The 24991-nt window shown below is 65.2% G+C and overlaps 5 protein-coding genes across 11 annotated transcripts; 2 read left to right on the top strand and 3 right to left on the bottom strand.

Moving 5' to 3' along the window:
* Window positions 1-388: 388 nt before the first annotated feature.
* On the bottom strand, window positions 389-2726 carry ARPC4 (actin related protein 2/3 complex subunit 4). The gene is made up of 6 exons (XM_074835698.1): window positions 2283-2726; window positions 2017-2135; window positions 1541-1652; window positions 1365-1460; window positions 1066-1236; window positions 389-619 (listed from the first exon to the last, which is right to left on the bottom strand). Exons 1-6 carry the CDS (start codon window positions 2283-2285, stop codon window positions 614-616), a joined length of 507 nt encoding a protein of 168 aa, XP_074691799.1. The 5' UTR covers window positions 2286-2726; the 3' UTR covers window positions 389-613.
* TADA3 (transcriptional adaptor 3) lies at window positions 2726-5383 on the top strand. Its single transcript, XM_074835696.1, has 8 exons — window positions 2726-3297; window positions 3421-3671; window positions 3842-3947; window positions 4158-4299; window positions 4407-4510; window positions 4586-4695; window positions 4822-5007; window positions 5115-5383. Exons 1-8 carry the CDS (start codon window positions 3091-3093, stop codon window positions 5305-5307), a joined length of 1299 nt encoding a protein of 432 aa, XP_074691797.1. The 5' UTR covers window positions 2726-3090; the 3' UTR covers window positions 5308-5383.
* CAMK1 (calcium/calmodulin dependent protein kinase I) lies at window positions 5300-10134 on the top strand. Of its 2 annotated transcripts, XM_074835691.1 has the most exons (12): window positions 5300-6235; window positions 6745-6857; window positions 7671-7802; window positions 8047-8121; window positions 8191-8329; window positions 8440-8566; window positions 8723-8798; window positions 8898-9010; window positions 9102-9180; window positions 9293-9380; window positions 9479-9605; window positions 9683-10134. In XM_074835691.1, the coding sequence occupies exons 1-12, from the start codon at window positions 5300-5302 to the stop codon at window positions 9736-9738; spliced, it is 2061 nt and encodes a 686-aa protein (XP_074691792.1). In that variant the 3' UTR covers window positions 9739-10134. The 2 variants fall into 2 exon arrangements, with proteins under 2 accessions (XP_074691792.1, XP_074691791.1); XM_074835690.1 differs by having other exon boundaries at window positions 9479-10134.
* OGG1 (8-oxoguanine DNA glycosylase) lies at window positions 10080-12038 on the bottom strand. The gene is made up of 7 exons (XM_074835697.1): window positions 11766-12038; window positions 11399-11667; window positions 11146-11325; window positions 10884-11062; window positions 10670-10811; window positions 10539-10588; window positions 10080-10452 (listed from the first exon to the last, which is right to left on the bottom strand). Exons 1-7 carry the CDS (start codon window positions 11873-11875, stop codon window positions 10348-10350), a joined length of 1035 nt encoding a protein of 344 aa, XP_074691798.1. The 5' UTR covers window positions 11876-12038; the 3' UTR covers window positions 10080-10347.
* A 148-nt stretch (window positions 12039-12186) lies between these two features.
* On the bottom strand, window positions 12187-24937 carry BRPF1 (bromodomain and PHD finger containing 1). Of its 6 annotated transcripts, none has more exons than XM_074835681.1 (13): window positions 24212-24937; window positions 22064-23023; window positions 19524-19680; window positions 18277-18408; window positions 17800-17946; window positions 16641-16953; window positions 15452-15763; window positions 14205-14492; window positions 13963-14110; window positions 13346-13482; window positions 13141-13259; window positions 12861-13015; window positions 12187-12794 (listed from the first exon to the last, which is right to left on the bottom strand). In XM_074835681.1, exons 1-13 carry the CDS (start codon window positions 24805-24807, stop codon window positions 12590-12592), a joined length of 3669 nt encoding a protein of 1222 aa, XP_074691782.1. In that variant the 5' UTR covers window positions 24808-24937; the 3' UTR covers window positions 12187-12589. The 6 variants fall into 6 exon arrangements, with proteins under 6 accessions (XP_074691782.1, XP_074691781.1, XP_074691784.1 ...); XM_074835680.1 differs by having other exon boundaries at window positions 15452-15766; window positions 24212-24935; XM_074835683.1 differs by having other exon boundaries at window positions 12187-12773; window positions 24212-24932.
* Window positions 24938-24991: the final 54 nt, after the last annotated feature.

Genomic DNA, 24991 nt, shown 5'->3' with positions numbered 1-24991 from the left:
GCCCTGGGCCTGGCCAGCACCCTGGCTCCACCACCCCGAAGGGGGGACAAACACCAGCCCCCCCAGTGCTAAACGTGCAGCCCCCCTGTGCCCACCCCTCGCTGCCTACAGCTCCCCCCAGCCCCCCCCACCCTTCTGTGCCCCACACCCAGAGACACCATCCCCACTACACCCCCCTTGGTGCCCCCAGCTCCCCTTCAAGCCCTTCCATACTCCCCCCCCAGACACCCCCATACCCCTCCTTTCTCATCCCCGGACCTGCCCGCACCGTTGGGGCCGCTCCCGCTGTTTGCCGTTGCCATGGCGCCCTGCCAGGCCCCGCCCCCCCGCCAAGCCCCGCCCCCCCGGTGCTGCCGGTGCGGCGGGAAGGATGAGGCGGAGGCAGCGGTTACAGCAAACGAGACCGTTTAAAAAAAACGAGACGAGACAGGGGCAGCGACCGGGGCCGCTCTGCCGCAAGCGGGGGCTGCTCCCAGCACGGCCGCCCGGCCCGGGGAGGGGCAGGCGGGGCCTGGCCCGGCCGTCCTCGGTGTCGGGGGGGAGCGGGAGCAGGCGCAGGCACGGTGCCCGGCGGGCACAAGCGTTGGGGAGCCACGGGGTCCTGCACCACGGCCTAAAACTGAAAAGCGAGAGGAGAAGAGACCCAGCTGTCAGTCCCTGCCCGCCGGTGCTTCTGAGGCCCTGACCACCCTCCCGGTCACCGGGGAGGGAGGTCAAGGGCAGCTGCTGCTCACAGAGATCCATGTTTTCTGCTTCTCCCGCTGCCTCTCCCGGGGCACTGCGCGTCCAGTCGCAGCAGTCACCGAAAGGGCCATGTCCGCCACGGCTGCTGCCCGCTGCTGAGGGCGCTCTGGGGGTCTCAAAAGCTGGCACTTCATGAGCAAAAGGGGGGTACTGGCACCCCTGGGATCCTCCCCCCCTGTTCCCAAGGTTCCTTGGGCAAAGCGTCCCAACCGTCCCCGCAGACAGGACAGGGGGTTCTAGGCACGAGGGCCACTCCGGCTTGGAGCCCCACATCCCGCTCCTGAAATAAGGGACCCGCCTCCTCCCATTTCAGAGCCTCACGTTCTTGAGGAACTCCTCTGCCACGATGCGGGCCCTCGCGTTGACAGAGAGTTTCATCTCGCTGATCTCCTTGTCGATCTCCTCCATGAAGTGGATGACAAAGTCCACCAGCTTGTGCTTGTACATCTGCTCCGTGTGGAAGTTTGTGATCAAGAAGCTGATGTCGTAGCCCTGGGGAAAGAGAGACGCACCCTGGGGATGAGCACCCAGGCCAGTGACCATGCAACATCGCGTCCCAGTTCCGCACTGGAGAACCCGTCGGTGCCAGGAGCTGCTTTGCCCCCTCCCTGCCACCTCACCTCCACGGGCTTCCTGCGCAGGATGAAGAAGTTCTCAGCCCTCATCATCATGAAGCGCATGAATTTGTGGCATAAAATCTTCTCGATCTCGTCAGCCTGAGGAGAGGAAAGGGAAGCGAGTCTTCCCCCGCGCCGGGCGTGAGCTGCCAGCCTGCTGCCCGCACCCCCCATCTCACCTGCTTCACCGCGATGCTGACGCGCACAGAGTTGATGGAGCCCTCGATGAGGACCTTCTCCTTCTCGTTCCTGCTGATGATCACCGGCTGCAACAGCAGCTCTTTGCTGCTCCTGTGAACAGAGGAAGGGCAGGGCAGGGCTGACTCAGAAGGAAGCATTTACTGGTCAGAAATGGGGATGGGGAGTGCGCAAGTGGGGAGCCACAAGGATTGCAGAGACGTGGAGGTTTTGCTTCATGCTGCTACAAGACGCTTTTTGCCTCCTGGAGGAGCCCATCCCCAAGATCCTCTCTCGGTCCCAAGCCAGACCCCCTCCTCCCTGCCGTTCCTCGGCTCCCTGCCGGCACCAACCCTGCGACTAAGGGGCGGCAGCCGGTGGGTGCGGAGGCCTGCGGGCTGCCCAGCGAACCGGCAGCACGGCGGCAGGGCCCGGGCGGCGGCCCTCTCCCGGCGCCCCTCCCCTCTCGCTCCCATACCTGACTTCCACCTCGGGTTTGTTGTGCCGCTCCACCACCTGCGAGGAGAAGTTCTCCAGGCACAGCGCGGCCTGCAGCGTGGCGCGCACCGCGTTCAGGTACGGGCGCAGCGTAGCGGTCTGCGGGGACACGGCGGCGTCAGCCCCCAGCCCAGGCCCCGCCGCCAGCCCCCCCCCGACCTGAAGCCGACCCCGACCCTGCTCACCGCTGCCCCCAGCCCCCTGCAACCCCCGCCCCCTTCCCCAGCCCGGCGCCCCCCGCCCTACCATGGTGGCGGCTGCGGTCCGGTCCCGGCAGGCGGAAGTGGCCGGTCCCCTCTTCCGGGATGCGCGGGATCTCCCACTGCGGCAGGAGGGGGGAGGCGGGAGGCTCCTTGCCGGCGCCGAGGGCCTGAGAGGCGGCGCCGAGGCCTCTCCGCGGCACAGAGCGAGGATAAAGAGGAGCTGAAGAGCGGGCGCGGCGGCGGCGGCCCGCGGCGGCGGCGGGATCCCGCACGGCTCCCCCCGCGCCTCGCCGTGCTTGGTACGCTCCTGACAGCGCTTCCATATTAGGGAAGGGAGATGGAGAGCGAGTCGGACCAATGGGCGGTGGGCGCTGGGCGCAGCTGGGCCAATGGGGACGCGCGGGGCGGGGCGCCCACCGCCCACGGGGCCCGGAAGGGGCGAGCGGCCTAGGCCCGGCCCGGCCCGGCCCCGCGGCCATCCCGCCGCCCCCGCCCCGCGGCGCTGCCCGCCCGCCCGCGGCCCCGCCGGCGCCTCTCCGCCCTCCGGGCCACCTCAGCGCCCCGGTGCAGAGCTCCTCGGTGCCCCTCAGCAACCCGGTGCCTTGTTCCCCTCAGCGCCCCCCCGGTGATCGCCCCCCTTCCCCGGTTCCCCTCAGCGCCCCGGTCACCCCCCCGTCGGTTCCCCACAGCGCCCCGGTGATTCCCCCCGCCCCCATCCCCGTTCCCCTCAGAGCCCCGGTGCCCTCCGGCTCCCCGTAGCCCCCCACTCCCTTTCCTCTCAGCTTCCCCTGTCCCCAGTTCCCCCACAGCACCCCGTGGTGGCCCCCCCCGGTGTCCCGGTCCCCGCCACCATGAGCGAGCTGAAGGATTGCCCGCTGCAGTTCCACGACTTCAAGTCGGTGGACCACGTGAAGGTGTGCCCCCGGTACACGGCCGTGCTGGCCCGCTCAGAGGACGACGGCATCGGCATCGAGGAGCTGGACACGCTGCAGCTGGAGCTGGAGACGCTGCTCTCCTCCGCCAGCCGCCGCCTCCGCGTCCTGGAGGCTGAGACCCAGGTGCCGGCACCACAGCCGTAGGGTGGTTTCCTCGTCCCGCTCCCTCCCGCCGAGGCGGCTGCCTCCGGTCCGTCCCTGCCCAGCGCCGGGTGCGGGACCCGACGGGGCATCGTTCTCTTCCAGATCCTAACGGACTGGCAGGACAAGAAGGGCGACCGGCGGTTCCTGAAGCTGAGCAAGGACCACGATGTGGGCACCTCTGTCAAACACGGGAAGCCCAAGAAGCAGAAGCTAGAGGGCAAAGGGGGCCACGGGACCGGGCCTGGCCCTGGCCGGCCCAAATCTAAGAACCTGCAGCCCAAGATCCAGGAATACGAGTTCCAGGATGATCCCATTGACGTGCCTCGCATTCCCAAAAACGATGCTCCCAACAGGTGCGTGGGTGCTGGGGGGTGTTGGGAGCAGCCGTCTCCGTCCTTGCAGCGCCCGGCGTGAGGGCTGCCTCCAGCCCGAGGGAAGAGGTGCCCTGGGAGGAAGGGGAGGGGGGTGTCAGCTCCCGCGGGCTCCCCTGCTGCTGTCCCCCACAGCTCATCCATCCTCGCAGGTTCTGGGCATCGGTGGAGCCGTATTGTGCTGATCTCACCAACGAGGAAGTCAGAGTCTTGGAGGAGCTGCTCAAGCCGCCGGAGGATGAGGCTGAGCACTACAAGGTGAAAAGCTCCCGAGCCCACCCAGTGCCTCCCTCACCCATCCCCTACCCTCCCTCCCCGTTCCCTCCCGGCCCTCGGCTGCTCTGTCCTCTCCCGCGCCTCACGGCGAGTGTTCACAACCTGGGGATGATGCCATGACGCCGGGTGGGGGGCGGGAGGCGGGAGGCGAGGGGGGGGCCCTGGGAGCTAGGCTGAGCCCCGCTCTTGCAGATCCCACCCCTGGGGAAGCATTACTCCCAGCGCTGGGCCCAGGAGGACCTGCTGGAGGAGCAGAAGGATGGAGCCCGGGCGGCAGCCGCTGCTGACAAGAAAAAAGGCGTCTTGGGGCCGCTGACCGAGCTGGACACCAAAGGTGCCTCTGTCCCCACCCAGACTTTACCCAGGGGAGCCGAGCCCTGACCCCGCTGCTCATCTCTGCCTGTTTGGGGTTGTTTTGTTCCCTCTCCCGCTTCCTCCCAGACGTCGATGCCCTGCTGAAGAAGTCGGAAGCCCAGCACGAGCAGCCGGAGGACGGGTGTCCCTTCGGGCCCTTGACGCAGCGTCTCCTGCAGGCCCTCGTGGAGGTGAGTGGGCTCCGTGGGGCCGTGCCACGGCCTGCGGCAGCGCAGTGACCCTTCCCCTCCTGCTCCGCTCGTTAGGAGAACATCATCTCCCCCGTCGAGGATTCCCCCATCCCTGAGATCGCTGGCAAGGACTCGGGAGCCGACGGGGCCGGCACATCTCCCCGCAGCCAGAACAAGCCCTTCAGGTGAGCAGCCGAGCCGTGATGCCTGGAGCTCGCCGGCGGGTGCTTTGGTGGCTTCCCTGCCCCGGCGAGTCGCGGGGAGCAAAGGGGAGCAGGGGTGGGCTGCAGCTGCTTTCCGCCCCCCCGCAGTGTCCCCCACACTAAATCACTGGAGGGACGGATCAAGGAGGAGCTGGTCGCCCAGGGCTTGCTGGAATCGGAGGACCGGCCAGCCGAGGACTCGGAGGACGAGGTGCTGGCCGAGCTGCGCAAGAGGCAGGCGGAGCTGAAGGCCCTCAGCGCCCACAACCGCGCCAAGAAACACGAGCTGCTGCGGTGAGAGCGGCAGGGATGGGTGGGCGCACGCAGGCAGGGACAGGGGGGGTTGTTTGGTGGGGATTTGACACCCGTGTGTGTGTGTGTGTGTCCCTTCTCTTTCCCAGGCTGGCCAAGGAGGAGCTGCACCGGCAGGAGCTGCGGCAGCGTGTCCGCATGGCCGACAACGAGGTGATGGACGCCTTCCGCAAGATCATGGCCGCCCGGCAGAAGAAACGCACGCCCACCAAAAAGGAGAAGGACCAGGCCTGGAAAACCCTGAAGGAGCGGGAGAGTATCCTCAAGCTGCTGGATGGGTAGCGGGGGCCGAGGATATCCCCCCCCCACTCTGCTGTGGACCTTGGGGGTGACAGTGGACGTGTCCCTGTCACCCCCCACGAATGCCCGGGGCATCCCCACCCAGGTGATGGGTCCTGGCTGCGGTCCCCCTGCCCAGGGTGGGACCCCGTTGGGGGTGTGGGGGGGTCCCTCCTGGGAATGGCCCCCCCTCCCCGCCCCGGCCCGTGGCTTCCGCTCCCGCGCTCCCCGTTATTCTGGGAGGGTGACATCAGCCGGGTCGCCGCAGGGGACAGAGGTGGTGGCTGCTGCGGTGCGGCTCCCACGGTCCCGGGGAGAGGAAGCGGGGTGGGGGGGGAGCCCGGCCCCCACGGGAGGGGGAAGGGATGGGTGGGGCGGGGCACAGAGGGGGGGGGCGCGGCCGGGCTCTCCGTGTACCGGTGTTTTCTGCAGTCGTGCGTGGGCAATAAAGGCAGCCCGGTGCAGGCGATGGTGTGGTGGCCGTGGGGTGTGGGAGGGGTCCTACCGGTGGTGGGTTCAGCCTGGGCTGGGGGGAAACTGGGTGGTCCCCTGGGGAGGAGCGGGGGAAGTGCCGGCGCTGTCCCGCATCCCGCTGTGGGGAAGTGCCCCACGCGTGTCCCCAAGGCCCACTCGTGTCTACGCAAAGGACCCGCTCGCATCCCCGCAACAGACGCACTTGGGGGGGGTGTGTGTCCCCCCCGCCGCCACTTTCCCAGCACCACGCGCGGCCCCCGCTCCTCGCCCACCCTGCGCCCCGCGGTCACGCGTGGCCACCCCCCCCCCTCTCTCCAATGCCCCGACGGCCTCTCATTGGCGGCGCCTGGACGTGTCCCCGCCTCTCCCCGGTACGTCAGCGCTGTCCGGCGGCGCCGCCGCGCCGGGAGGAGTCGCCGCTGCTCCGCGCGGGGCCGGGGCCGCCGCAGCGCCGTCGGTAAGGGCGGGGCGGGGGCGGCGTGACCACGCGTGGAGCCGGTACCCACGCGACCCGCGGCGGTGCAAGGGGCGCACACACACACACACACACCCCCCGCTTCGGAAAGCGCAGCCGCGTCCCCACGCGTGTCCCGCACGGGGCGGCTGTGCCCGCTGACACGCGTGCGGGAGCCGTGGGTGGGGACCCCCGAGCACCCACGCGTGTCACTCTGCCCCTCCCGTTGCCCGACCGTCCCGCGCCCGCCCTACGGGCGGGCGCGGGGCAGGCGGGCAGCGGGAGGGGCCCAGCGTGTGTCCCCCGTGGCGCACCCCACGCCAGCATTCCTGCGTGGAGGGAGGGGGGGGCTCCCCGTGGGGCCGTAACACAGCCCCAGACCTTGTCCCCATCACGATGACAATCACTGCACGCATCCCCTTAGCACCCCGTGTCCCCCCCCACCCCCCCATGTCCCCTCGCCACACAGCATTCCGGCCCTGCTGACACCCAGTTCCCCACTCGTGTCCCAGGTCGAGTGGGTGGCCCCACAGGCCACCATGCCGCTGGGGCAGGATGGGCCCAGCTGGAAGAAGAGGACCGAGGACATTCGGCACATCTACGACTTCCGAGAGGTCCTGGGCACGTGAGTTGCAGGCTGGGGGGGGGGGGGGGGGGGGGTGTGTGACACCAGTGACAACCCACTCGTGGGGCCCAATCCAGCCCCTCCGGCTTTGCCAAACTCACCACGTGGAACCACGCCGGCTCAAATTCCGGCCTAAGTTGGGGGCCACGGCTGGGCCAGAACACGCCGCTGGGTACAGGCAGGGATTTGCGGTGCTGCCTGCTCTGCCTGCCACCTCCCTCGGGCGCTGGCTGGTCCCCCCCCCCGTGCCAGTAGCCATCCCGCCGTGCCGGCCACTGTGCCCAGGGTGCCTGATGGTGGTCCCCCGGCTGGTCGAGGGGTGCCGGGCCGTGTCTGAGGCTCTGTAAGGCTCTTAGGCTGGATTAGTGGGTTAATTAGGACAAGGCTTAGGCCTCGGCGGGGCGCGAGCACGCTGCCCGCCACCTGCCTGGGCACTGCCTGCGGCTCTGCCCTGGCTCCCACCGGCCACATTGGCCTGGCCCCCACCGAGCCGGGCAGGGTGGCCCTGCTCACCCTGGGTGCTGCGGGATGGCACAAGGCTACCAAAACCCCCCTGGGGGCTCAGCCCTGGCATGCCATGGCCTGATCCTGCCTGCTTAAGGGGACGGTGCAGCCGCTCCGGGAGGGCTGGGGGATGCCGACGCTCCATCCCCGGCAGGGCCCATCTCCGGCCGTCCCGGCAGGCGGCTCCCGCTCGTTTTTCTTCTATAAATAGCTGGACTTTCTGCCCGTCGCCATGACAACTGTGGCACAGCAGCGGCGGCTCCCCTGCCCTGCTCACCCCTTGTCCCCACTCCTTGTCCCCCACCCCAGGGGGGCCTTCTCCGAGGTGGTCCTGGCGGAGGAGAAGGCGACGCGGAAGCTGGTGGCCATCAAGTGCATCGCCAAGAAGGCGCTGGAGGGGAAGGAGACCAGCATCGAGAACGAGATCGCCGTCCTCCACAAGTAGGGGCTGTCCCAGCGCCAGGGTGGGGGTCCCGCTCTGTGCCCCCCCGCCCCAACACCCCCAGCATGGCTCCCCGCTGCCAGCACCCATCGCCCGGTGTTATCGGCAGCGCCCAAAATAGCCGGCGGCGCGTGACGCCCCACGGGGCCGAGCCCGGCTGCTCCCTCTGTCCGGTGGGGGCCGGGAGTGGGGGGGGCAGCTGCGAGCCCCCTCACCCCCCTGCCCTGCGCCTCCCCCCCGCAGGATCAAGCACCCCAACATCGTGGCCTTGGATGACATCTACGAGAGCAGCACCCATCTCTACCTCATCATGCAGCTGTGAGTGACGTCGGGGGGCCCGGGGGGGCCCGGCGGGGCCACGCTGACCGCTGCTGCCCGTCCCCGCAGGGTTTCGGGGGGGGAACTTTTTGACCGCATTGTGGAGAAGGGATTCTACACCGAGCGGGACGCCAGCACCCTGATCCGGCAGATCCTCGACGCCGTCAAGTACCTGCACGACATGGGCATCGTCCACCGCGACCTGAAGGTGAGTGGCGGCGGGGGGGACACACGCGCAACCCCCCCCCATCGCGGTGGCGGGGAGGGAAGACCCCGGTGTCACCCCTCCCTGACCCGCCCCCCCCCCTCACCCCGCAGCCCGAGAACCTGCTCTATTACAGCCTGGACGAGGACTCCAAGATCATGATCAGTGATTTCGGGCTGTCGAAGATTGAGGGCTGCGGCAGCGTCATGTCCACGGCCTGCGGCACCCCCGGCTACGTGGGTGAGCGCTTGCCACAGGCTGCTGTCACCTCGGGTGTGGGGTTGGGGGTCCCCCGTGGGGTTGGGGTCCCCCCCTCACTCCTGCTGTCCCCCCCTCACTCCTGCTGTCCCCCCCTCACTCCTGCTGTCCCCCCCTCACTCCTGCTGTCCCCCCCAGCCCCCGAGGTGTTGGCGCAGAAGCCCTACAGCAAGGCGGTGGATTGTTGGTCCATCGGGGTCATCTCCTACATCCTGTATGTACCCCCCCTCCTGCCCCCACCTCCCCTTGGCAGGGGCCTGGCCCCCTGAAGCCACCCAGGGCCAGGGTCCCCCTTCTCGCCTGCCCCCCCCAGGCTCTGCGGTTACCCCCCTTTCTATGACGAGAACGATGCCAAGCTCTTCGAGCAGATCCTGCGGGCCGACTACGAGTTCGACTCACCCTACTGGGACGACATCTCAGACTCGGGTGAGCCGGGACCACTGGGCCAGTGGGGCAGTAGCCAAGGTGGGGTGGCGGCGGGGGCAGGTGCTTACGGCTGCTCCACGCCCCGTCCCAGCCAAGGACTTCATCCAGCACCTGATGGAGAAGGACCCTGGCAAGCGCTTCACCTGTGAGCAAGCCCTGCAGCATCCCTGGTAAGCGGGGGGTGGGGGGGAACCTGCTATTGTCCATCCCTCACCCCTCTCGGCTCAGCCCATAGCAGCTGTGGGGCAGGGGGGCCCCTACTGACCCCCTCTCCCACCCCAGGATCGCCGGGGACACGGCCCTGAACAAGAACATCCACCAGTCGGTGAGCGAGCAGATCAAGAAGAACTTTGCAAAGAGCAAGTGGAAGGTGAGCGCGGGGTGCTGGGAGGCTGCAGGGGTATCAGGGGGGGCTCTGCCCCCCCCCAGGCACCCCATGTCAGGTGATGGACGCTCTGGGGTCGGCAGCAAGCCTTCAATGCCACGGCGGTGGTGAGACACATGAGGAAGCTGCAGCTGGGAACCAGCCAGGAGGGCCCTGCACAGATGACTCCCACCAGCCCCGGCGAGCGATTGGTGGGGGGCACCAGTAATGGTGAGCCCCGACCCCCCCGTCCATGTCCTGCCCCCCCTGGGGGTGCCACCAGGCTCTCACCCTGCTCCCCCCCGCAGGGTCGGACTGCGGGTGCCCGCCCATGAGCAGAGCTCATCGCCTCCCACCAGACTGAACACGGCCCTGCGTGGCCACATCCTGGGGGTGGGGGGCGGGGTGTCCAGCCCTGCCTTGGGCACAGCGTGGGGTGGGGGGGCCCTGCAGTGCTGCAGCAGGGTGGGGGACGGGGTGGGGGCCCCCTGCCCTGCCCTGCCCTGCTCTCCCCGGATGTGTGGGGCTGCCCCCCCACCACAGACTGGGTGCAGAGGGGCAGCCCCCAGGAGCCCCCCCCCTCTCCCCAGCTTGGGGCTGTGTCCTGGGCCCCCTCCCACAACCCCCTCCCTCCACCCCACGCCTGCCCTGGCACTGCCCCACCCCCCCCCCCCCCCCCACCACTCCAAGCATGTTCAAGGAGAATTTTCCAAATGGATGTTTCTATTTTATTGCTTGTAATAAAGGCAAGAGGCCAAGATCACTTGGCTCGGCTCTGTGCTGGGGGGGGGGGGGCTGGACGCAGCCTTGACCCCCGCCCCCTGGCCTCTCTGCCCAGGGCAGCAGCTCTCCCCAAGCAGGCAGGGGGACAGGCAGCTGCCCACAGCCCCTGTGCATCCCCGGCTGGGAGCAGGCGCAGTGATTCCCCCCCTGCAGCCGCTGACCTGGGGGCTCTGTCCCTCCTGGGGTGTCTCTAGGGGGGCCCATCCCCACGGCTGTCCTGGCCTCGGCCCCCCCCAGCCCGCTCCCGGCTGCCAGCCAGCTCCTGGCCCTTGCGGAGGTCGGCGCAGAAGAGGACCTGGCGTGGGGAGAGGTGATGGGGTGGGCACGGGTGGGGTGGGGGGCGAGGGCTGAGCCCCAGGTGCCTGGGAGGGGGGTACTCACTGCCTGAGCCCAGCCGGCGCGGGGGCCCCACAGCCCCCGGAAGAAGTCACCTGTGGAAAGAGGGTGAGCACTAGCGCTGGGGGCCACCGTCCCCGTGGGTCCCACATCAGGGGGCCCAGCCCTGCCCTCACCGATCTCCTGGTGGGCGCGGGGGGTCAGGCTCCTGCCGCCCAGCGCCACGCCGTAGCGCTGCCGTGCGATGCGCCAGACGTGGGTGTCCACCGGCACCGCCTCCGCCTTGTCCAGGGCCATCAGGCAGACGCAGTCGGCAACCTGCCGCCGGGCAGCACCGTCAGCCCCTGCCACAAGCTCCCGGCTCCCCGTTTCCCCCCTCCCAGCACCCACCTTGGCGCCCACTCCGGGCAGGGCGCACAGCACCCTCCTGGCCTCGGCATAGGGCACGGCGCGCAGCCGGCGCAGCCCCTCGGCACCGAGCCCTTCGGCGATGGCCCGCGCGCTCCCGCTGACAAACTTGGCCCGGTACCCGAAGCCCAGCGCCCGCAGTCGGGCCTCGGCGTCAGCTCCTGCGGGGAGTGGGAGGACAGCGTGGGGGGGACGTGGGTGGGCGCAGGGGAGGCCGTGGTGGGGCGGCGGGGCGATGGCAGACCTGCGAGCGCCGAGAGGGAGGGGAAGGCGTGGAAGGGCCGGGCGTCGAGGCAGCAGAGGCGGCGGCCGAAGGCCTGGCAAAGGCGCTCGATCATGGCGGTGATGCGGGAGATGTGGTTGTTGGAGGTGCAGATGAAGGACAGGAGGCACTCGACGGGGTCCTGCCGCAGCACCCGCACACCTGACGGCAGCACGGGGTGAGGGGACGCCGGGTGGGTGCCGCCGCCGTCCCGCTTCCCGCGGGGCCACCTTACCTGGGAAATCATGGGCCACCTTGCGGAAGAGGGGGTCGGCCGCCCCCCAGGCGCGGTACAGGGCCGCCAGCCCCACGTCCAGCTGGAAGTAGTCGCGCAGGATCCGGTCCGTCTCCGCACCATCCAGCTTCGTCGCCTCGGCGGCATGCCCGTCCTCCTCCTCCTCCTCCCCGTACACCGTGTACCAGAGGCGGTCCCGGTCCTGCCTCAGCGTCCAGACGCGCCCCCCCAGCACCCCCGTCCAGGCTCCCGGGCTGCTCTCCCACCACCTGCCGCACACGGAGCACGGGGCGGGGGTCGTGGCCCGGGCTGTCCCCACCGGGCTGGGCCGGGGGAGCGGAGGGGGGGGGGGGCCGGTTTGGCTCACCGGAACGTCTGTCCCGCCGACAGCACCAGGTCCAGGCGCAGCTCGGCCGCCGGGCAGGGCAGGGAGCGCCACAGCGCCGGGCGGGCGGACGGGGCGTCCCGCAGCGCCATGGGGGGAACCGGCTGCGTCCCCCCGCCCCACGGGCGCGCTGGGGTCAGGCCCCGCCCGCCACCCTTCTGCGCCGGTTCCCCGCGCCTACCTCCGCCATGGCGCCCCAAAACTCCCCCCCGCCTCCAGGGCCCCCGCCCCACGCTTCGCCCCGCACCGCGGCCCCGCCGCTCCCCCACCACAGAGCTGCCCTCCGGGCAGGCAGAGCGTCCTCCCGCCGGCGACGCTCTGGCCCCACTTCCGGTCGCCCCCGGAAGTGCCGCCCGCACGTGTCCGCCCCGTTCCCGCCCCGCGCCCGCAGCGGCCGCGGCTCCGCAGCGGAGGTTTATTTTCTAAGAATCAATAGATTTTTCTTCCTTCAAAATAAATACAAACAACGTCCGAGCGCGGGGCCGGCCGGGGGTGGGGGGGCAGCACGGCGGGGCCGGAGGAGGGGACGGCCCCGGGGCACGGCAGCGGCGGCCACAACAACGTCCCGGGGACCCGCGGGCGGGCGGGCGGGGTGGGGGGAGCGGGCACCGGGAATGTGAGAGGGAGCGAGGGGGGAGCCCTCCTCCCGGTCCCCCCGTCCCCCGGTGGGTGCAGACCAGCTGCACCGGGGGGGGGGGGGGGGGGGCGGGTGTTTCCCCGAGCCCCGTTTGCCCTGAGATAACGGCGGGGAGGGGGGGGCGGGCGGGCGGGCGCGGGGGGCAGAGGGGAGGGGGCGGGGGGCCGGTTCAGTCGCTCTCGCTGGAGTCGCTGCTCTGCTCGCCCTGCACCTTGTTGCGGTGCTGCATGGCGCGGTGGTAGGCGATCTGCACCGACTTGCGGATGTTGGACTTGCGGCCTTCCAGCATCTTCTCCTTGTCCAGGTCCTGGTTCACCCCCAGCGGCACCAGCTTCGTCCGGGGCAACCACTGCCTGCGGGGAGCAGGGGGCCACCTCGTTTGAGGGTTACAAATCGTCTCCGGATACACGCCTCCCCCCCAAAAGGCGCCCCGGCCTTACCAAGTGCGCTTGTTGTCGAAGAAGAGGACAAGGTAGAGGTGCTCGCGTGCTTCCTGAGTCATCTGCTCCCCCAGCTTCAGCACCTCGAGGGGGGGCACGGGGATGGGGACACCGTGGTGGAACATGCCTTCCCGCGGCATCTTGGGGTCGATGATCTGCCGAAAGAGCGGGGAGGGGGCTGAGAAGGGGAGCGGGGACCCCAAGCGCCGCTCTGCGGGCGGGCGGGGTGGGGGGGGGAACGGGGGGGGGGTTTGGGGGGTGCGTGGCCGGCGGTACTCACCAGCGCTGGGTAGGAGGGGTACCCCCGGCACTTGGCCCACACCAGGTCCAGGGCATCCAGGGAGGAGTCCTCGTCCTCGGACAGCCACCCCGCGCCGCGTCCCATGCCCTTGCGCACCACTGTGAGGGGAGGGGGACAGTCAGCTGCCTGTCCCACCCCATCTTTCTTCTCCCCGAGGGGACTCCCCGGCCACCGCAGTACTTACTGCCGTGGCCCACGCCTCGCCCCGTGCCCACGGAGTAGGACTCGTTCTCCGTCCCCGACGTGTCCTCGCTGCTGTCCTCTGGGAAGTTCACTCGGGAGAAGGAGGGTTTCCCTCGGCCCTGCTTGGAGGGCGTCGTGCTGCCGAGAGAAGGAGCAGAGCTGGTGGTAGGAGCCACGTTGAGCTTCCAGAAACCGCTTTCTGGGCTCACGGGCTCCAACCACCGGCCTCGGCACTGGGAAGGACGTGGCAGGGGTACCAGGAAGAAAGGTGGGATGGTGCTGGCTGGACCCTCGCCCTATTTCTCCCGGGAGGACCCAGAAGACGAGCACTGACCCGAATTAGAGGCGCAGGCAGGAACCTGCTGGAAGGGCCAGTGCCGCTGCGCCGAGGGAGAACTCCCTGGTTCATGCTCCCTGCTAGCCCTTTGCTGCACACTCACACCTTTAGGCTTTACATTACAAAAAGGCACAAAACCTGCAGCTTTTTAGGGTTTAGCAGCCGGGCTGCGGGAGGGTGAATGAGACAGATACCACCAAACAGGCTCCTCGTCCAGTAACTCGAGGCCGAGAGCCGCCTGCTGCCAGCCTGGGCAGCCCCGCCCTCACCGGAGCCGGTACCTGGTACGGTCTGAGGCAGCGCTGCTGCTGCTGCTGCTGCTGGACTCCGAGTCAGAGCTGCTCCGGGGAAGATTGCAGTCATTGCGATACACCAGGAAACTCTTCTTCACCGGCTGGTTCCCGCTGCTGAAACCGTTGGCTGGCAGGTCTGCAAAACACCCCCCCAGAAGAGCGTTAGGAGCGTGCGGGACCCTGCCACGCATTCCTGGCTCCGGCTGCGTGGGGGCAGCTGCCGCACGCACCCATGGGAGCGTCTTCAGTGGACTTATCGCTGTCGCTGTCCGAGCTGGAGCTGGGGCGTGGGCTTCGCCCCCGTTTCCTCTGCCGCTGGGAGGACCCCATTATCGGGAGCTGCGGGGGCCCGATGGGGCTGTTCCCGTGCCCGGGAGCGATCTGGCTGTCTCGATTCTTCGGGGGGCGTCCCGGACGTTTTGGAGGGCCTGCCGTTTTAGGGTTCTTCTTGGAGAAGAGCACTGAGGTCCTCCTGCCAACTTCGTGTGCTGGGGTGGAAGAAGAATTAGGACCCAGACCTGGAAGAGGGAGGAGAAGGTGTCAGCTGCAGCCCATGGGACCTGGCAGGGACCACGTGGCAGCGGCATCAAGGAACAGCTTCATTTCTCGGGAACGTTCTCTCAGAAGATTCTCCATCCCGAGCTTTGCCATGCCTGCGCCCTCAGGGTCAAATTATCCAGTCTGCTGACAGTATAAACTAGATGGGGACATCAAAGAACACCCCACCAGCCAGGGATGCCCTCTTTTCTCCCAGGCAGCAACCTCACAGGAACAGTAGTCAAGAATAGGAAGTCAGCAGGAATAAACCTTTCCCACAAGACGCAGCAGCTGAGGAAGCTCCACTGCACCCTTGAAAGACAAAGGCCCAAAAATGCTCCCTGCTCGTGGAGGAGCTGCTTTTCCCGGTGCTTAGGGAGGGCAGGACTGGGATGCAGAGGTGGCAAACCCCCAGTGACCCCCTGGCAGCTCTGCCTGGAGCTTTTGCTGTGCTCCCCCCACAGAGCCCAGCTCAGCATCCCTGGCCAGGCCAGGGAGCTGGTGGCTGGCCCACTGTTGGCTCCCAGCCCCGGGAGGGTGTTTGGAGCCCCCTCCCATGTCCCCCAGCAGGAAGGGATGCTGAAGGCAGCCTGCTCTGTAAACACCCCTAGAGAAACCAGGCAGCATGGCAGGGCCTGGCAGGAGGAAACATCCATCTCATGCCCCACATCACGCAGCTGGGGCTCACAGTCTCTGGAACAACATCCAGTTCCTGGGCCACAGGGGAGGTGAGCTCACCGGGTGAACACTGACCCCACACTGGCGACCTGCCGACCCTCCCCAGAGGCAAACGCACACCAGGCTGCAGCTGAGGCTGTTCCAGACGCAGGAGGTGGCCTCCCTCAGCTGCCAACCCCCTCGGCTTGGCTGCCCACGCCTGTCCAAAGGCGGTTCCTCCACCACTCCCCAAAACTGGTAGTATTCAGGGGGGAACCGGTACCTTTGCCAGTCTCCTGGCTGCTGCTCTCTTCCGCAGCGCTGTCGGTCTGCAGGTCCTTCTCGCAGGGGTTGTGTGACTGCAGGACTCCCCGGGCAGAGGAGCCGTGCCGCTCCAGTCCGTCTCGGCCCAGGTCCCGCGGGTGAGCGAGTTTCCGCCGTAGGACCGTGATCTCCTTCTTGATCATCTTGGCCCGGCGGGACCGTCCTATGCTCTGTTTGCCAGCGTTGACCTCATCCAGCCGCTCCAGCAGGATCTTTAGCTGCTCCTCTAAGGGGAGGTGCTTCTGATTCTCCGAGAGCAGCAGCCGCACATCTTCTGGGGAACAAAGAGGAGCAGATGGATGAAAGAAATTGGGAACTCTTTGGAGCTCCTCTACTTGAAAGGGCAGGGGGGCAATCCAGGTTCCCTGCTGGGGTACCAAACACCTCTGAACATGGGAAGTTACCCTAACAGACCTAGAGAAGGAGCCCTGTGTGAAGCAAGCCAGCTGGGACTGCTGGGGAAAGCAGGCTGATCAGCAGCTTGGAGGATACCGGGGCTCCCATCAGCCAAGGCAAGGATGCAGCAGGAAAAAGGAAGGGGGTTGTAACAGGAAAAACAAGAGTCAAAGGGGATCCTGAAGCATTACAGCGCAGGGGAGTTCCCCTGTCTGAGCCTGTCCCATGCTGGAGCAGGGAGAGGGGGACCCTAAGAGGACCCTTCTTTGACAAGCTGTTCCTGGCGCTCAGAGATAAGCAGAACCACAACCAGTGAGATTTGGCTGAGGGGTATCGGGAGCCGTGTGGCAGCCAGCAAAGCCCACAGCTGGGGAGACTGGGGGGAGCACACAGCTCTGGCCAGGGGGGAGTCAGTCCTTCCAGCCGGGCAGCACAGCAGGAGCCTCAGCAGCTCACAGCCAGGGCTGGGGCACGGGGCGAGTGACAGCACCCCCGATGCTGGCCGGGAGGCCACATCCCAGGCAGCTGCTCTGACCAAGAGGAGGACGAAGGACCAAGGGACTGGCAGGACACGCAGACAAGCCGCTGCCTAGAACCAACTTTATGAGGCCGATAGCAAAGCCCCCGTGTCTGCAGGGAGCGGGGACACACAGCCCAGGCGTCTGACTGAACCTCCCGTGAGAGACAGCTCAGACCCCCAGGTGCCCTGACTCTGCCTGGGCTTTACCCCAGGCCAGGGGATGAGTACCCACCGTCCTCGATGTCCTGGACCTGAGCCTCTTCCACCGTTACACAGTGAGGGAAGTGCATGCCCGTCTCAAAGTCAATGCCCATCTTCTCTGCCTGCCGGCGAGCCTGCCGGAGAACTGCGCCTCCCTGCTCCCGCAGACGGATGGCTGCCCGGTAGAAGATTGTGTCTTTGGCATTGTATTTCAAACAGTTGTTGATAATTAGGTTGAAATCCTCCTCAAAGTCGTCGAAATTCAGATAGCGATAGGCTTCTAGGTTTTGTTTCATTGTCTGAAAATCCATCGGCTTCTTGATGTGATCCAGGTAGTCCGGGACCTGCATGAGGAAAGAACGAGAGCTAAGAGCCCAGGAGCCATTAGTTAGCATTACCTGTTCCAAGAAAACAGTCATTAGAGGAATCAGGTATCGCTCCCTGTGTTCTGCCCAAATGCACATCGGGGAACGCCGTCTGCTTTTGCAGCTTGAGGAACAGTAACGCCTCCGGACTCGGGAGCCCATGTGCTGTGCTCAACCTGTCAGAGCAGTTACGCGCTCTGAAGCGTTTTTACGGCTCCAGCGCACACGCCAGCATCCCGTCCTCTCCTCCTGTCTGCGGGCAGCTGGGATCTGGTACGCTACCACGGCGTTCCCCGGGGCGGAAGGAAGCCGCGAGCGCAGCCCCCGAGGGTGAGGGCGAGTGCACACAAGGAAAACAGAACCGTCCAGGCAGCAGCAACGGCTGCAGGTGGGCTCATAAAACCTTCCTGCGCATCTCTTCCGACACACCTCCCTGCCGACCTCAGGAAATCATTTCTCTTGCCCCCCTCAGTGACAACTTGGGGGTCAAACCCGTTTCTGCACTGTGTCACCTCGCAGAGGCCTTCGTGAGGGGACAGGTAAGAGCGTGCGGCCTGCCAAGGGCCAGCATTCTGCCTTTCCCAGCAGGAATCCCCCCAGCTGCCCACAGACACTGAGCGGTCGCCAGCAACGCGCGCAGAGGAAGAGGCGGGTGCTGTGCTCCCGGCATTCGGCTCGCCCAGGAGGGGCATCGCTGCCGGGATGCGTGAGCCAGCACCAGGCTGCCCGGGGAAGCTTCCGGACCAGAGCGTGCCCTGGGCAGCCCTTGGCATGAGCAAGGGACAGGTTTGAGTGAAGAAGAAATCTGGGGGAGGGGGTTCTTACTTCGTAGATTTCTGTTACCTCAGACAGAGGGACCGGCTCGCTGAAGATGTTGCCCGTGTCTTTCTCCTGCAGCTGCTCAAGGGTCTTGCGGAGGAGGATGAGGAAGGGCGTCAGCTGCATTTCCAGTGCCACCTGCTGCACTTTGATCTGAAACAGAGGAACAGAGCGGGGCTGAGCCCCCTGCCCGGTGGCCAAGCGGTGGGGAGTCCCCGGGAAGCAGTGGCGCAGTCCTGCAGGACTCCTCTCCTCGTGCCAGGGGTAGGGACTGCACCTCAGCCCCGTCTCTGGGGCGCAGAGGTTTAACACACCGACTCCAGCACCTGCGCGTCCCACCTCAGCCTTGCGGAGCAGCCACCTTCGCTCAGAGCCGCCGGGGCCGGGCGCAGCGCGATCCCTGCGCACACCCTACAGCACTCTCAAGAGCCCATGCTCATGCCCACCCCAGCAGCACCCCAAGGAGGGGCAAACAATCGTTACCGTCTCTCTCTTGAGCTTCTCCCGCTTGCGTATGAGCTCCACCAGCAAGCGTGCACGCTCTAGGTCATGGCGGAGGCGCTGCCATGACTTCAGCTGCTCCTTCAGGGCCCAGTTCTTATCCTCAGTGTCTCTCTGCGGGAACATCAGAGACCATGAGCTGATAGGAGATGTGTTCCCATCTCCACCTTCCTGACAGTGTGCTGGGGCTCTTCCCTGGCAAAGAGAACTGGCATGCCTGACCCGCCGGTTCAATGAAGGTCCCGGTTCCCTTCTTGTAACCTAGGTGGGTGACTCAGAAACACTCCGACCTTGGGGCAGAGCTGAATACCTGCTCCTTGGCCACCAAGTCCTTAAGATGCCAGGACGTGAACATCCCAAGCCTCTGGAAATACTCTTCCTGACACGACTTGACTGCCTGCAGCTGCTCAGGAGCACAGAACAACAATACCAGGGTCTGTGCTGCTGCTCAGAGCTCTGGCAACAGCACAAAAAGGGAACACGGCTCTGGTTGCTTTTATTTCTGGAGCACCAAAAAATGCCAACTTTTATTCTGCCACAGCCAACGATGAGCAGAAGCAGTCTCAGCCCTTCTCCATAAAATAAAAATGAGAGGGGGCAAAGGCAGGAGAAATTCCTGCCCAGTCACGGCCTTCAAAGGGCTTAGAAAGAAAGATTTAGAGCTCAGACGGGGAGCCAGAAGAAAAAAAATCTTCCTCTCTGGCACCAAAGACTTCACATCTGTGAAGCGCTAAGGGCTGAGGCAGACAGTGGGCTGGAAGCAGCACCCACAGGGAGCGCTCCTGGAGTGGTTTCAGAAACTGGAAGTGAGGCCTTGGTTCCTCCCAGACTGTTTCTGGAGATCTCCAGCCATCTCTCTTGACACTTGCTGACACAGCAGCCTCAGACTAGAGCCATTTCTGACAGGTTTGCCATCGCCGCCGGCTAAACGCGGGCATGAGGAAGGAGCTAACTTCTACGCGGCAGCGTGAGAGGGCAGGATTCCCTTCCCGTGGCAGGCTGCCAGCGGCGTCGCTGCCTGGCAAATCTCTGAACGCCGAGAGCGGAGGAGAAGGTGAAGCAGCAAAAGCAGCTGGGACTGCCCTTTTCCTCATTTGGGAGCTCGTACCCCCGGCCCCGTTTCTGCACCCGCAGGCACCGCATGCAGCAAAGGTTTTTGAGCCCACAGCTCCGAAGGCGCAGGAAGCACGCGCGCGCACCCCCACGGCACCCCAACGAGCAGCCCTTACCTGGTCGCAGTTTCTTTGTGACTGCAAGTGTGTCTGAAGGCGGCGGAGCAGAGGGACACCGTTGCGGGACTGTCTCTTCAGAGTCCAGTAGCTGTGCAGCCTCTGCATGAACTGGCTCTTCCTCTGGATTGTTAAACGGTTTGTAATCTTACTGAGCCTGAAGAAGGGAGAGGAACCACAGACCCCATCAACAAGGCAAGCCTGGCTGCTGCAGGAGAAGCCCTGGCTGGGGGAACGTAGCAGCAAGGCCACCCAAGAGCAGCCGAGAAGCTCCTCGAGCAGAGAGCACCCTTTCCCGTGGCAGGAATTTCTGTGACACCAAGTCATGCAGGGCAGCCACCCCTCTGAGTCAGCCGCAACAGAGGACACCAGGAAACATCCAGCCTTGCCTCTCCAAAACAGACTTTTCCTTTCTATCTCCTGCCAACCTCTGGGCAAAAGCCTGGAGCAGGCTGCGCCAGGTCGGGGTACGACACAGCCGCATTGGGGGCTGGACCTTTAACAGCTCCCACAGTCCCCGAGACTGCGAGCGTTATGGTGCTGCTATCCCAAAGCCACTATTTACCCAGCTGAGGGTCACTCGTGGTGATTAAATGTTACCAATCTCAAGCCCCAGGGAGCCCGTAACTTGACTAAACCTGGCAAAGCATGAGGAGGGAACAGCACAACACGAGATCCCATCCGAGCTAATGAAGGACTACCCTAAACAGCCCAAAACACCACAAAAGGGATTTTCCTACTCTCTACAACAGCAGAAAACCTGGAGGGGCTGGGACAGCCTCATTCAGCAAAGCCAGACGGAGACGCCCTGCTAGTGCAGAGCCAAAGGGACAAACCCCCAGCGTCTCCACGTCTCACAGGGACAGCTCTTGGCGGGGGATGACCCGACCTACATCAGCCTCAGCTGAAGAAGCTGGAGAGAGCAGCCTCATGTGCCATCGCCGGCCAAGCACAGCTCCCACAGGAAGACATTTGGCATTCTGGCAATGGTCCTTGAAGAATAATTAATCCCAACAGGAAGGCCTGGGGAGAGGTTAACAGCTTCTAGCTCAGTGTGGGTTTTGCTACGAGCGCAATGATAGCAGCAAGAGCCTGCAAACCGCCTGCCAACGCGTCCACACGTAAGAAAAGAGGCTCTGGCTATAGAGCGAGGCCCGAGTGAGCAAAAACATAAGGTTAGGACACAAACAGACAGTGGCAAGAAGCCAGTAGCTTTGTAGCAGAGACCTGCCTCCACAAGTCACCAGAACGCTGCCCAGAGAGCAAAGCCCGTGGCTTCTGCGTGCTCCCCTCCGACCGCACAGGAGATGGTCTCGAGGGCCCGCAGGGAAGCAGCGGTCCCACATCCCTGCGCTGTCACAGCCCTGCTCGATGGGCCGCGGGGCATCACAGGGTCATGCCCCCGGCACAGCTCCCGCCGCGGGGAGGAGGAGGAGAGCTCAGCAGCTCAGGGGTGGTGGTTCACGACCGCAAATGCAAACGCTTCCGTGCCCAATCTGCGCTTCAACTGCACGATGCCAAGATCCAAAACCATCCTACGCTTCTACCTGCTTTTGCACACTGACAAGGACACCCGGTTCTAAACTGTACTAACAAATTCTCGCAAGGCTCTTAGACACTCTAGTTTCGGGATTTGCACGCCAGCCCAATGATCAGGCCGTAGCAAGACGCACGGCGGTCACACTGGTAACTACCGGGTGTTTGTGCCTTCCCGTGAGCCCTCGGGGTCGGGATGTGACAGAAATACGACCCCTGGCAAGGTCTCAAGTACCTTCCCGGCAGCACCTGCGCTGCCCTCGTGCTGTGAAGCCAACCTCACAACAGTCGTGACAGTCGTGCCCCTCGGCAGGCAGGAGTCCTGCTCCTCTCCAGGACTGTGCAGAGGTTTCTGCGCCCTGCTGCCGCCTGGCCCTGCTTGGACAGGCAGCACCGAGGCCGAGCTGCTGCCTGCAACAGGCACGGAACACCCAGGAAACCCCAGCAAGGGGTAAGCAGTTGCTGGGATGGATGAGCTGTGCTCAGCAGGGCACAGGGGTCCCAGTATGAGATCTCTCTGCTCCAGAGCCAAAACAACCCCCGGGGTTAGCCCGTTTCCCAGGCCTGAATTGCTCCCACACTTCCCTCTTCTCCCCAGCACAACCCCAGGAGAAAACAAACCTCAGCAGAAAGGAGAGCAGCCCCCTCCTCCCTCCCCAGTTTACTCCAGTGCCTGAGGTCAGCACAACAGGAAAGGAGCGCTGGGAACCCCCAGCTGCTTCCTGACGCATCCGGCCAAGTTCGTTCTCTGTCATTAAACTAACAGCAGCTATTTCCTGCCCCGTCGAGGGCCCAGACACCTCTGCGGGGCAGCGCATCGCCCTGCCTCTCTGCAGGACTCCCAGAGGAAACCACCAACAGCCCTCTGCAAGAACAAAGCAAAAAGTACCTGGGAAAAAGGTACTAAGGAGAGGGAGAAGATAACACCCATGTGGAAAGCAGGACATGAGGCACAGAGAAAGGGAGAAATTTCTCCACAGCCGAGGGAGAGCAGCAGGTTGTACCTGTGCGGGGGGATGCAGGGCACAGAAACCACGGGTGCTGCGGCTCGTTTCTCCGCCAGGATCTTCCGCGCCTTCTTCATCTTGATCCTAGACTTGGCCTTTGCTTTTTTGACTTTCTCCGAGCTCCAGCCTTTCCCTTCCTCCTCCTCCTCCTCGTCTTCCTCTTCCCCCTCGCTGTGGGAGAGGGCGGGAAGCCTGCGCACGGAGCCTGGCGGCGTGTGGATGTCGCAGTAGGCGGTTTTGCGCACGCTAAAGGAGGTACCGTTGGCCCCTGTCTCCCGGACGGGCTCCATCTTCATGTACAGCCCGGCCTGTTGGGCGCAGGTGACGTGGAAGGCGGTGTAGCAGTTGGCTTTGTGACACTGGATGCAAGCCCCGGAGCCGCGCTGCTTGCAAATGTAACAGGTCAGCTTCCAGCGCGCGGGCGGGATGTGCTCGATGCTGTCGATGGGCTCCAGGAAGACAGTGTTGGCAAAACAAACCTCCGGGATCCAGAGGGCACAGACCACGTGTGCCCAGCGCCCGTCGTCCGTCTGCTTGAAAGCGCCCCCCTTGTTTGGGCAGAGGGCACAGTCCACGGCTCGCGAGGGTGACTGCAGGCACCGTCTGCAGAGCCACTGTCCCTCGGGGATGTAGGGCACCCCGTAGCACTCCTGGTGCACAGCCAGGTTGCACATGTCGCAGAAGAGGATGACGTTGCTGTTCTGACACTCCCCGTCGTTGCAGATGCAACAGACGGCATCCTCATCCACCAAGGCGTTTGGATCCCCCTTGTTGTGGCTCTCAAAGTAGGACTCCTTCTCCAGCCGGTCCATCAGGTACTCAAAGATCTCCTGGGGAATGGGACTCACGCCTTCGGTCTTCCGCCGCTCGTTCATGATGTCCAGCCAGATGTAATCTTCCTCATCCATGTCGTACTCCACCTCCTCATCCAGTTCCTCTGCCGACTTCTCGATGTACCTGGAAGGACAGCACGGGAGGGTGAAGGCACAGCTGGCGGGGGCTCAGAGCTGCTGAACCCTAACTCCTGCAGGCCGTGGCTGAGGAAACATTTAAAACTCCGGCCAAGCCATAAGTCAAAATAAAAACCCAGAGACACGGCAGAAACGTGCAGAAGTGGGAGGTGCTGCTGCACCCTGAGCAGCGCAGTGGCACAACAGCGCGTTGGGCACGACACTGACAAAATAACACTCATCTAACGCGCAAGGGACGGGCCTTGGAGACTCATCAGCGCAAGATGGGAGCCTACACGAGCCACCAAGCAGGTGCCAGATGCTCTGGAGACAGCGGCCTCATGCCCAAGACACAACAGCAACCAGGCATGCAGGCACCACGTTTCATTAATTCTGGCAAGGGCAGCTGCTGCCCTCTTCTCTTTCACTCCCAGTTGTGGGACAAAGGATTTTATTTAGAGAGGAAGGAGCTCGAACCCCAAAGCTGCTGCTCCAGCAGCTGATGGCAACTACCCCCCACCATCGCAGCGAGCGGCACTGCAGACACCTCGGGGGGTGGTTTCTCTTCTAACACCCTGACACAAAATAACGTCGTTATCCTGCCACTGGAACGCGGCGCCAGTTTCTCAGGGCTCGTGGCAACCAAGACAGCCAGGGTGGCTGCACAGACCTTACTTTGGTTCAGTATTAACTCCCTGCTTGAGGTATTACTTTGGGCCACTGCGCTCGCCAAACCACCCATGGAAAAACCGTGGGAGAAAAGACACGTTAAGCCCACAAACACACACATCTTATGGGTAGACCTCGGTGCTGGGGGGCTCTAGGGCTATCCCAGAACACCTCTGAAGAGCAGTGGGGAAGGCAGGAGGATGCACTTGTTTTTTGTTATAACTCTACCTGCCGTCCCAGCAAGGGAAGAGTGCGCAATCCAACTGCTGGCAATGACCTAGGCAGCGACTGAGAGCTCTGCAGGCGCACAGACCCCTCAAAACCGGGGTGTGACACCAGACAGAGCCCCGAGAGCCTGAAGCCACGGGACGACCAGCTCCACGAGACCCGGGAGAGGCAGACAGAGGCCATTTCCATGAGCCAGGGGCAAGTCGCCTGCGCTGAGCGGGGCCGATTCCGCCTCCAGACCCGGGGTACAAGTCGGAGCTGGCTCTGAGCCTCCTCGCGCCCCGAGCACAGACAATACCTGTAGTAAGAGGTGGGGCGAGGTGGGGCGTCGGGGGTGTCCTGCTCCAGCTCCCGGTACACCACCTCGGGGAGCTTGGGGGTGGTGCCGGCCGAGGCATTGTGGTGATGGTGGTTGGAGTCCTTGCGCTTCTCCTTGTTCTTGTGCTTGCCGGATTTGGGCGGGACGCTCTGGGTCTCCGTGTTCTCCTTATTGCTCCCGTTTTCGGGCACCTCCTCGGGAACCTCCTCGTCTTCGGACACCACGTCGAGGTTATCGAAGATGCTGATGCGGTGGACGCGGCCGTGCAGGTCCACCTCCACCATGCGCTGGGCCTGGGCGTAGGTCATCACCTCCCGGCCCGGCGACTGGGAGGTCTCGGAGGGGCTGGGCGACTGCTTGTTGGCGGCGCGGGCCTGGCGCCCCTTCTTCTTGTGCTTGCGCAGGGGGGTGTGCTGGGGCGGGGGGGGGTTGTCGTGGTCATAGTGGTAGAGGTGGTACTCGATCCCGCTGTAGCTCTTGTAGATCTTGCGGCAGGTGCCCACCGGGCACTCGTAGGGGGGTTTGGTGGCCCGCAGGTTGTGGCAGAAGGTCTTCACGTCGAAGTCTACGCCCATGGCGTCGCCCGCCCTGAGCGGGGCTGAGGGGGGGAGGCTGAGGGTGGGGGGGGACGCTGAGGCGAGGCCAGGCCAGGCCGGGCCCCCCCCGCCCCGCCGCCCACCTCCCCGGGCCCCGGCCGCCCAACCGCCCTCCCCTCCCTCCGCTCCCTCCGGCCGCGCTCACCGGCCCCGGGGCCGCGTT

The sequence above is a fragment of the Strix aluco genome, chromosome 11 (genome assembly GCF_031877795.1).
Source record: "Strix aluco isolate bStrAlu1 chromosome 11, bStrAlu1.hap1, whole genome shotgun sequence".
Classification (NCBI taxonomy): Eukaryota; Metazoa; Chordata; class Aves; order Strigiformes; family Strigidae; genus Strix; species Strix aluco.
This window is presented reverse-complemented; position numbering and strand designations above follow the sequence as displayed.

Bases quoted from the DNA above. Each gene is read 5' to 3' on its own strand.
- ARPC4 (XM_074835698.1), bottom strand. The intron at 1,461-1,540 runs GTGAGATGGGGG...TCCTCTCCTCAG, and splicing joins TCAGCATCGCGGTGAAGCAG to GCTGACGAGATCGAGAAGAT. The intron at 1,237-1,364 runs GTGAGGTGGCAG...CTCTTTCCCCAG, and splicing joins TGCGCAGGAAGCCCGTGGAG to GGCTACGACATCAGCTTCTT.
- TADA3 (XM_074835696.1), top strand. From the start codon at position 3,091: ATGAGCGAGCTGAAGGATTGCCCGCTGCAGTTCCACGACTTCAAGTCG. The intron at 3,948-4,157 runs GTGAAAAGCTCC...CCGCTCTTGCAG, and splicing joins ATGAGGCTGAGCACTACAAG to ATCCCACCCCTGGGGAAGCA. The intron at 4,696-4,821 runs GTGAGCAGCCGA...GCCCCCCCGCAG, and splicing joins AGCCAGAACAAGCCCTTCAG to TGTCCCCCACACTAAATCAC.
- CAMK1 (XM_074835690.1), top strand. From the start codon at position 5,300: ATGGGTAGCGGGGGCCGAGGATATCCCCCCCCCACTCTGCTGTGGACC. The intron at 9,011-9,101 runs GTGAGCCGGGAC...GCCCCGTCCCAG, and splicing joins GGACGACATCTCAGACTCGG to CCAAGGACTTCATCCAGCAC. The intron at 9,181-9,292 runs GTAAGCGGGGGG...CTCCCACCCCAG, and splicing joins CAAGCCCTGCAGCATCCCTG to GATCGCCGGGGACACGGCCC.
- OGG1 (XM_074835697.1), bottom strand. From the start codon at position 11,875: ATGGCGCTGCGGGACGCCCCGTCCGCCCGCCCGGCGCTGTGGCGCTCC. The intron at 11,668-11,765 runs GTGAGCCAAACC...CGTGTGCGGCAG, and splicing joins TCGGCGGGACAGACGTTCCG to GTGGTGGGAGAGCAGCCCGG. The intron at 10,812-10,883 runs GTGGGTGCTGGG...GCCCGGCGGCAG, and splicing joins TGCCCGGAGTGGGCGCCAAG to GTTGCCGACTGCGTCTGCCT.
- BRPF1 (XM_074835680.1), bottom strand. From the start codon at position 24,807: ATGGGCGTAGACTTCGACGTGAAGACCTTCTGCCACAACCTGCGGGCC. The intron at 15,767-16,640 runs GTGGGTACTCAT...TTTGTTCCCCAG, and splicing joins GGTCCAGGACATCGAGGACG to AAGATGTGCGGCTGCTGCTC. The intron at 13,260-13,345 runs GTAAGTACTGCG...CTCCCCTCACAG, and splicing joins GCGAGGCGTGGGCCACGGCA to TGGTGCGCAAGGGCATGGGA.